Source organism: Theropithecus gelada, chromosome 14 (assembly GCF_003255815.1).
Source record: "Theropithecus gelada isolate Dixy chromosome 14, Tgel_1.0, whole genome shotgun sequence".
Taxonomy (NCBI): domain Eukaryota; kingdom Metazoa; phylum Chordata; class Mammalia; order Primates; family Cercopithecidae; genus Theropithecus; species Theropithecus gelada.
The window spans coordinates 58,502,268-58,512,962 of record NC_037682.1 but is presented as its reverse complement, the minus strand read 5'-3'; the positions used below and the strand labels follow the sequence as shown (position 1 = coordinate 58,512,962).

The following is a 10,695-nucleotide window of genomic DNA, read 5'->3' as shown; positions in this document are numbered from 1 at the left end:
ATATACCCAAAGGATTATAAATTATGCTGCTATAAAGACACATGCACACGTATGTTTATTGCAGCACTATTCACAATAGCAAAGACTTGGAATCAACCCAAATGTCCATCAGTGACAGATTGGATTAAGAAAATGTGGCACATATACACCATGGAATACTATGCAGCCATAAAAAAGGATGAGTTTGCGTCCTTTGTAGGGACATGGATGCAGCTGGAAACCATCATTCTTAGCAAACTATCACAAGAACAGAAAACCAAACACCGCATGTTCTCACTCATAGGTGGAAACTGAACAATGAGATCACTTGGACTCAGGAAGGGGAACATCACACACCGGGGGCTATCATGGGGAGGGGGGAGGGGGGAGGGATTGCATTGGGAGTTATACCTGATGTAAATGACGAGTTGATGGGTGCAGCAGACCAACATGGCACAAGTATACATATGTAACAAACCTGCACGTTATGCACATGTACCCTACAACTTAAAGTATAATAATAATAAATAAATTTAAAAAAAAAAAAAAAAAGAACCATTCATAGGACTCAAGAAAGTACTATACATTTTGTCATGAGCAATGCAAGGTTAGAAATGACCAGGTCCATGCATGTGTGTGTCTTTCCACAATGTCAGACTTTTATTGATGCTATTTCAATCATAAATGCCACCTGGAGTTCCACGGAGACAATTCTCCATAGCACTTCCTGTTTACTCCCTAGCCAGAGCTATGGTCACACAGGTTCAAGTCACTCCACAAGTCAGCCAATATGGCAAACCATACATAGTAGTGTGCTTAACCAATATTTAAATGTTATATGTTAAACATTTCACAAAAGCAAAATAATATTTATCACCAAGAGGAAAAAGAGAAATGTAAGAGTTAAAGAGGAAAGAAACATGAAATATGGCTTGGCAGTCAAAGACAGGTTTTCTTTAGTTAAAACATGAAAGGTGCTCCTGGCTGATAGTGGTCAGGAGCACTTTCTCTTACAGACTAAGAGTATATATTGGTTTTAGGGTGAGGGGGCTTATCACAAGCTTGGAATGTTTATGTGTGTGGAGAAGTTTATGGCGGTGTTGCAATCTCTCAGGGAGGAGGGGAGGTTGTCTTGGGACAGAAATCTTTCTGGCCCAGAGAGGGGTTATCTCAAGGCTGGAATCTTCCTGGTCGGAGGGGTCTTATCTAGGGGCTAGCATGTCTTTGGTTGGGGAGGAGTTTGAAATGTTTCTGGTTGGAGATGTTATTTGTGGTTTATGGTCATGCTGACCTTAGCCATTGGGCTGATGCCCTTTGGATTTAGGCAGTCTTTTTTGTTTTGTTTTGTTTTGTTTTTTTTAAGGTGAACTTTAGAATTAGGGCCTTGACCAAGATGGTGATGCTCCTGCTCTATCAGATAGGAGAAATGGTTAACGAATCAGTCCAGGGAAAGTGAAGAAGAAAGAGTCCTGGTCTGAGCCAAGTGGTCTGGGTGGTCTGTTGGTCTTGCAAGGCAGAGTCCTTTTTTTTTTTTTTTTTTTTTTTTTCAGATGGAGTTTCACTCTTGTTGCCCAGGCTAGAGTACAATGGCACGATCTTGGATCACCGCAACCTCTGCCTCCCAGGTTCAAGTGATTCTCCTGCCTCAGCCTTCCTGGTAGCTAGGATTATCGGCATGTGTCACCATGCCCAGCTAATTTTGTATTTTTAGTAGAGACGGGGTTTCTCCATGTTGGTCAGGCTGGTCTCAAACTCCCAACCTCAGGTGATCCACCCGCCTCAGCCTCCCAAAGTGCTGGGATTACAGGCGTGAGCCACCACGCCCAGCCCAAGGCAGAGTCTTTGACTGCAAGATAGTATCACCCAAGATGGCCATTTTGAGCTGCTCAAGGGCTAATCTTTTATAGTCACGTTGTCCTTTGATGAGAACTGATAGTGGAAGAGTTCTTGTTTGTGTCTTTATGTGATTGGATGCCATCTTTATTTTTTTAATTTGCTTATTAAACAAAACATCCTTGTTGGCAAAGTGTCCTATGAAATATAAAGTGGAGTCTTTTTCTAAGATGGAGTTAGTTATGTCAAGGGTGCTCTATACACTTGTGATTACAGTTTATTATAAAGGATAGGAGGGAACATCCAGATGAGGAGGTACATAAGGCAGGGAAGGGGGAAAAGTGTACAGTTTCCATGTTCTCTCTGGCATGCCACCCTCCCAGCACATCCATGCGTTTATCAACCTAAAAACTCCCTAAATCCCACTGCTTGGAGTTTTTGTACGAGATCTCATTATATAGATGTAACTGATTAAATGATTGGCCATCAGTGATTAAACACAACCTCTAGTGCCTCTCCTCTCTCTGGAAGTCAGGGTGGGAGGTAGGGCTAAAGTTCTGACCCTCCATTCACAGAGTTCGTTTCTCTGGTGAACAGCCCCCATCCTACAGTAATCCAGGGCCCCGACTATAAATCACCTCATTAGCATAAACTCAGGTATGGTCAAAGGGGCTCTTTATGGATAACAAAAGACAGTCCTACCACTCAGGAGTCTCCAAGGGTTTTAGAAGCTCTATACCAGGAACCAGGACAGAGACCAAATATATATATTTTTATTATATCACAGGATACCCCTTGGTCTTTGAGCATGGATTCTTTATAGCAAAAGGATCGCCTGTCCGAGCAACATTTTGAGGAAGGAGTGTGGTATAGGAATAGGGGCTTTTAACTCATTTTTTCCAATTCATTTGACTATTGGTATTGGTATTATAATTTTTATCAACAATGCAAGTGTAAAACAATATTACATTATGGTAGATGTAACTAAAAAATTAAGTCAAAAAATGCTGGCATACTAGTAGAGTCCCATTCAGTCCTTAATAATTAGTTCAGTCTATTATCATATTTCATGAAAATGTCTCCTGGGATGAGGTCACTCCAGTTTGCAGGCTTTCATTTGATCCTGCCTAGTTCCAATAGCAGGAGTGGTGTCAGCAATAGATGGTTTCACCCTTCGAGGCATCAGATATAACTGAGTAAAAGATAATAACATCTTTTGCTCTGAGCCTCTTTCAAGGTGTTAAAGTACTACTGAGTTTCCCTCATTACAGAACCCATTTATTTGTTGCATTATCCTCATTTACTATTTCTCCTTCTCTCCATGTATACAAAATTTTCTACCTTTGGAAGTGACATTAGGTTCAACCACTGTGCTGGTCTAATTGCAGGCAGCAATACTAATCTAGTAAGTACCTCTCCATCAGCCCACTACCATTCATATAGGTAGTGTTAAATAGTTATAGAAATGGGCTATTTTTACCATTAGACAATATAATTGCGTTCACAGTCAATCCCATTATTTCTAGATGAGGTGAAGGCACAATCTGCCCCATCAGGCCCACAGAAATTCTGACATAAAGTTTAGAATGCAGCTATACTTTATTGTTTAGGAATCATCACTGCCTTCAGCACTTGCAGTTGCAGCCTTGAACCTGTGGCCATGAAGTAGGAAAAACAAAGTTAAGGTGACATGGGGAAGAAAGTATAGTCATCAGTCACCTTTCCTGTGGGAAAAATTGCATAGTCATACCAGCATCTTCTCCCACTCCCTATCCTGCTGATCTACCAGAAAACCAGGAATCTATCTAGGAGACTCTTGTCTCCTTGTTGAGTGTAAGCACACATTTGCAAAGGCGTGTAAGCCAGCTCTTCATGCTTTTATATTCTCCCATTTTAGGCAACCAGTGTTTCAAATGCCCATTCCAATTCTCTATTGAATTATTATATTACTCTGAGGAAAATACCTCTCTGCCCATTCTTGAAATTATAGATTGTGAAAGGTGTTTCTCAGTCTGAAGAAATGTTACTTGGTAGTACAAATTGATGCAATATCTTATATTCTGATTCTTTGACTGTTCTCTGAACATTTGCATCTATCACTGGGTAAGGAAAGCCAAGTCCAGTGTCTATTCCTGTCAAGACCCACTCATAGCCAGCATCAATCCCACCTACCAGCTTGTTCAAGGTCTTCTCCCAGGAACTGTTGACACACAGCCATCTGCAGTGTCTATCTCTTATTTTTGGAAGACAAAACAGTTTTTAGTGGTATTTTGTGCTTCAGAGGTGCAAGAGGAATATGTCTAGAGTTAATCCATCTCTACATTGCTGCAGGCCCCCAGTGTCCCCTCATTTCATGGACCCAGGTGGCCACTTCAAGCAAGCATACTGGGATATCTACTGGTCAATTGCAGTCACCTGCTGAACCTACAAATGTATTCTTCTGTTGGGTATCAACGTGTTCTACCTTAATGCACTCCTCCCCAAATTCCCTTGCTGGTTTTCCTATGGGTATGCCTTTAATAGGCAGTTTTCCATTGCTCTCTGTCTGGCCATATGGTCAGGCCACTGGTCACCATCCACAAAGCAGTAAAAACTCAAGCGGGGGATTTTTATCTTTGTTCAATTCTTCCATCACTATAAGGAAAGTAACACATAGTATTTCCCATTAAACTGGTTTGTTTTTATGTTCTTCAAACATAGAGGTGGTCTTCCAAATAGGATGCTGTCCATTTACCTTGAAACTGCTATTTATAAACCAAACAACTTTCTGCTGGTCATTTGAGAACTATTCACAGGGTACTATCCATAGTATAGAATCTGACACCTCCTCACAATATTCCAAGTCAGTCCTGGGGAAAAGAATCTACCTGCTCCCCCAGTAGTGTATTCCTATTGTGACATAAGAAATATGTTTCATTTCTGCTCACAGTTACTGACACAGAGGTCTTAAAACCTTTGGAACTTCCTGGGAGATACGAGTACCCTTTGTTTTATTGAGGTGACCCTTGGCGGGCTCCTGGATAGCTTTGGGATGGCCACTGGTCACCAGAAATACCAAGCCATGATTAGAGGTGGATAATTTTCAGCCTCACACTCCATCCTCCAGGGAGGGGAAATGAGCTATAGATTGACTTAATCAATTGTGTCTGTGTCGTGAAGCCTCCATAAAAATCCCAAAAAGGCTGCCTTTGGAGTGCTTCCAGGGCATAATGTCCTTAAGGTTCATCCATGTTGTAGTATATGTCAGAATTTCCTTCTTTAAGGCTAAATAATATTTCATTATGTGTATATAGAATAGTTTCTTGGTATTTATGGGGAATTGGTTACACGACCACCAAGGATACCAAAATCCAAGGGTGCTAAGTCCCTGATACAAAATGATGTAGTATTTGCATATAACCTGCACATATTCTCCCATATACTTTAAATCATCTTTGGATTACTGATAATACCTAATACAATGTAAATGCTACAGAAATGTTTTTATAAGGTATCGTTTATGAAATAGTGACAAGAAAATGAAGTCTGTACATGTTCAGTACGTACACAGTGTTTTGTGAAATATTTTTGATCCTCAGGTGGCTGAATCCATAAATGTGGAACCCACAGATATGGAGGGCTGACTATGCTACATTTTTAAATTAATTAATCTGTCAATGGATACTTTCATTGCTCCTACTTCTTGGCCATTGTGAATACTGTTGCTACATGTGTGGGTGTACAAATATCTAAGAACCTGCTTTCAAATCTTTTGGTTATATATCCACAAATAGGGTTGTTGAATCCTATGGTAATTCTATTCCTAATTTCTTGAAGAACTGTTAACTATTTTTAATAGTGGCTGTACCATTTTATACTCCCACCAGCACTACACCGGGGTTCTAATTTCTCCACATCCTTACCAACACTTATTCTTTTTGTGCTTTTGACAATAACTATCCTAATTGATATAAGATAATAAGATTATTACATTTTCTTCAGTCATGGGGCAGTTTCAATTAATGTCTGAGATTGAGCTAGTAATCGACTCAGATGTAAATTCTCCACTTCAAAGTCCCTGTAGTTGTTGGTTGGAGGCCCTCCAGGCTTTTGCCACAAGCCCTAATCTACCCTCCACACGGGTCCATTGTACACAGAATTTGTGCATCCTAGCACTTCAGGTTTTATTCTACACTGTGTGAGCTTGAACAATCTTGTTCCTTCCTATTTAGCAAATATAATCAATATTGCTTAAAGGTGGAATTTATATGCCTTGTGTTTTATAACACTAGGCAGGGAAGCATTCCCCAGTCAGACACAATATCCATTCCCAAAATACATTCAGGTAAAAGAGACACAATCATTTCACATAAAGCCCATGTAAGCATTCCAGTTTTCGCCCAAACTTTGATATTGATCATATCTTTTTTTTTGCAGAGCAGAGACCCTGTTTTAGGGGCCTGTGCAACCCCTCCCCTACAAATATGGAAATAAAGGAAAATCTGGAGTTCCTTTAAGGGAAATTCCATGCACCTAGCTAGCCCTGAGGAATGAAGTGAAGGAACTTCATCAAATTCCTTAAATGAATAAGGAAATTAATAAGCAAGAAAGTAATAGGAACCTAAAACAATAACCATGGAAGTTAGAGTCAGGAGATTTTTTGTTCCCCTATAGACACAAAATATAATGTCTTAACATATGTCCCTGAGTTGTCTTTCCGAAACCCAGATCCCACCAAACAATTCCACAGGCAGGTAGAACTCAGATAAGAGGGAACTGAGGACTAAACTCTGACAATCATTCTTTGTTCTTAATATCTTCCTGAGGGGCCTGGATGGAGTCACACTCAGGAGCCAAAGCTCATTCTTCTCTGCTGACTGCAAATTCTCTTTCTTCACCAACTGCAAATCAGAAAATCTTTGAATCTACCTATGACCTGTAAGCCCCCCGACTTCAAGAGCTATCTCTCTTTTGGGCCAATACCAATGTGTAACCTCCACGTATTGACTTATGATTTTGCCTGTAACTTCTGTTTTCCTGAAATTTACACTTTCCTTTAAAAATCTTTACCTGTAAGCCATCAGGGAGGTCAGAATTTAAGAGTAGCTGCCTGGTCTTCCTTGCTTGGAGCCCTGCAAATAAATGCCCTCCTTTTTCCTACTGCACACCTCGGTGTGGATATCTTGTCTTATTGTGCCAGGAGAGCATATCTCAGGTTTGATTAATAAGTGGCACAAGTGAACCATCTGGAGTGATGGAAATGTTATAGATTTTAATGTGGGTCATGGTTACATGGATATACAAATATATAAAAGTTAATCAAGCAGTAACTTATAAAGTATTTACTTATAAAGTAAATTTACTTTATAAGTAAATTTATTTATAAAACTTGATTTTATAAGTAAATTTATAGACAGCATTTTTAAGTTAGCATTCAATAAAAACATTAAGGGCAGTCATTCAAAAAAGTAGAAATAGAAGGCATAACTTCTTCCATAGTAGAGGAAAAAGAAACAAAGACAAATCACTTATTACAAGAAAAGGCATGAAAGATGGAAAAAAGGAAGAGGGAAAGGCATGGCTGATAGCAAAGATTTAGGAAGAAATCGCAAAAGTACTAAAAGATATAAGCGTCACACAAACTGGACTAAGGAAAAAAGATTTTTACGAATGATGAGGATCATTACATAAAAAAGGTATTCACCAGAATACGTAGCAATTCTCATTTTTTATATATCTCAAAATATAACCTTAAATTACATGAAGCAAAAACCAGACATAAAAACAGAGAAATTTACAAATCCACAATTATGGTAAATTTTAAGAGTGCTAGTGTTTGCCAATTCTATCAAATAAAAAATAAGTTAGAAAAGGGAAGATTTAAATACCACAAAATAAGAGAGAACTTTGTCAAACATTTAGAGAATACACTTTCTGCTCAGTATATATGGAACATTAATTACACCATATTAGGTCACAAAGCAAGTCTCAATGAAAAACAATGGATATTGTACTGAGCATATTATAAAATAACCAACAGGTACATATGTTTGAAAATTTACAAACATACTTCTTTAATACATGGTCCAAAAAGGAAATAATAAAAATGAGAAAATATTAGGAACTGAACAACAGTGAAAACAACATATATAACTGCTCAAGGCATGATATTAACCGGTGCCTAGAGAATAAGTTTTAACCTTAAATATAACAATTAGAAGAAATATTTTTTAAACTCTTAATGTGCTAAGTGCCTTATTTAAAAAATTAGAAGAGAATAATATAAACAATAAATCCAATAAATGTAGAAAGAATAAAGACAATAGCACCAAATAAAATCAAAACAAGATCGAAAAGGCTAAAAGCTGATTATTTTTAAAAGATCAGTAAGATAAAATTTAAACTTGTAAACTGTTATTACTCTATTTTTCAATAATTGAAAAATGATTTTTAACTTAATAATTTTAGTAATAATTAAAATTTAACTATTTTTTTCTGTTTGAAAATGGTTTGGGTAACTTAGGTTTGGGATCATTATAATTGTTCTCATTAAAAGAAATAGAAAAAAATTTTTTCCACCTAACGGCTTTTCCCTGAGCTTTCAGGAGGCCATTAAAGCCGTTAAGCTCGGGTCAGGTGAATAGGAAGTTAAAGACTAAAAAGGAGACACAGAACTGCCGATTTTCCCGACGGCGAATCTGCCCTCCGCAGACAGCCGACCAATCACAGGCAGTAGGGGCGCGCCCTGCAGCGGGCTAAGGCAGCGGTTCCGGGGACTAAGCCACTACGCGCCGCCCGACCGGTAGGAGCCGCCCTAGACGAGCGAGCTCGAAGGCCTCGACTGGCGCCGCCTCATCGCCTCCCACCGCCACTGACCGACCGTTCGACCGGCAGACATGGTTGAAGCGGATCGCCCGGGGAAGCTGTTCATTGGAGGCCTCAACCTCGAAACCGACGAGAAAGCCCTCGAAGCCGAGTTTGGCAAGTATGGCCGCATCGTCGAGGTGCTCCTGATGAAAGACCGAGAAACCAACAAGTCGAGGGGCTTCGCGTTCGTCACCTTCGAAAGCCCCGCAGACGCCAAGGCCGCCGCCAGAGACATGAACGGCAAGTCCCTGGATGGTAAGGCCATCAAGGTGGCCCAGGCCACCAAACCGGCGTTCGAGAGCAGCCGGCGAGGCCCGCCGCCTCCTCGCAGCCGCGGTCGCCCGAGGTTCCTGCGCGGAACCCGCGGAGGTGGCGGCGGCCCGCGGCGTTCCCCCTCCCGGGGCGGGCCCGATGACGACGGCGGCTACGCGGGAGATTTCGACCTGCGGCCCTCCAGGGCCCCGATGCCTGTGAAGCGCGGGCCGCCGCCGCCGCCGCGCAGGGCCGGCCCACCCCCGAAGAGGGCCGCGCCGTCGGGTCCGGCTCGCAGCAGCGGCGGTGGAATGCGCGGGAGGGCCCTGGCCTTGCGGGGGCGAGACGGCTACTCAGGACCACCGCGCCGAGAGCCGCCGCCCCCGCGCCGCGACCCCTATCTGGGCCCGCGGGATGAGGGCTACTCGTCCAGAGACAGCTACTCGAGCCGAGACTACCGCGAACCCCGGGGTTTTGCCCCCTCGCCCAGAGAGTACACCCACCGCGAATACGGCCACTCCAGTGTCCGGGACGACTGTCCCTTGAGAGGCTACGGCGACCGAGACGGCTACGGGTGTCGCGACCGTGACTACGGGGATCATCCCAGCAGAGGTTCCTACCGAGAGCCCTTTGAGAGCTACGGAGACCTGCGCGGCGGCGCCCCAGGACGGGGGACACCGCCATCTTACGGAGGAGGAGGCCGCTACGAGGAGTACCGGGGCTGCTCACCGGATGCCTACAGCGGCGGCCGCGACAGTTACAGCAGCAGTTATGGCCGGAGCGACCGCTACTCGAGGGGCCGAGACCGGGTGGGCAGACCAGATCGTGGGCTGTCTCTGTCCATGGAAAGGGGCTGCCCTCCCCAGCGTGATTCTTACAGCCGATCGGGCTGCAGGGTGCCTAGGGGCGGAGGCCGTCTAGGAGGCCGCATGGAGAGAGGAGGAGGCCGGAGCAGATACTAAGCAGGAACAGACTTGGGACCAAAAAGCCCTTTTCGAAGAAACTAACAAAAAGAAGAACCTGTTGTATGGTAACTACCCAAGGACTAGTACAAGGAAGAGTTGTTTTTACCTTTTAAGAATTTCCTGTTAAGATCGTCTCCATTTTTATGCTTTTGGGAGAAAAAAACTTAAAATTCGTTTAATTTAGTTTTGGAATTGTTAATGTTTCTTTCAACAAGGTCATGTTAAAAGTATATGAACCTGAGTACTAGTCTTCTTATATTTACAAGTAGAAATTCGATTAATGGCTTCTTCCCTTGTAAATTTTCTGATAAATGAGGCAAACAGTCCTAAGATCTTTCATAAACATCTGCTCACCTAAAATGGAAAAATGGATCATTCTGCTCATTTAAACCAACTAGATTTTGGGTGGAGAGTGGGAAGGATTGGTGTATGCTACTCTTAAGATTTCAGGGTATCTTTCAAACTGAATCTCTGTTTCCAGTATTAAAAACCAAACAACCAGCAACAACAACAACAAAAGTGATTTAGATCAAATGTTTATGTAAAGAAAATTATATTCAGTCAGTAAATCTGAAAAGTAAATGGATAATGTTGGCCATGTTTTGCCTTTTTGCCTTTTCTTTGGGAATCTACAGGATCACCTGTCCCTTCACTCCCAAAAGTACTATTTATGTTTTGAACGACAGTGGAATACTATATAAAAGGTTTGGCCAACCAACCACAAAGCTACAAAACAAGCAAACCCAAAATCCTTCAATTGATAGCGTTCATTTTCACCACCAACAAATTATTAAGAAACAAGTAGAAAATAAACCAGTGG

General features: G+C 41.9%; 1 protein-coding gene across 1 annotated transcript; it reads left to right on the top strand.

Annotated features, from left to right (window-relative positions):
- The first annotated feature begins 8,508 nt into the window (after positions 1-8,508).
- RBMXL2 (RBMX like 2) lies at positions 8,509-10,473 on the top strand. Its single transcript, XM_025357384.1, has one exon. The coding sequence runs from the start codon at positions 8,688-8,690 to the stop codon at positions 9,870-9,872; it is 1,185 nt and encodes a 394-aa protein (XP_025213169.1). The 5' UTR covers positions 8,509-8,687; the 3' UTR covers positions 9,873-10,473.
- Positions 10,474-10,695: the final 222 nt, after the last annotated feature.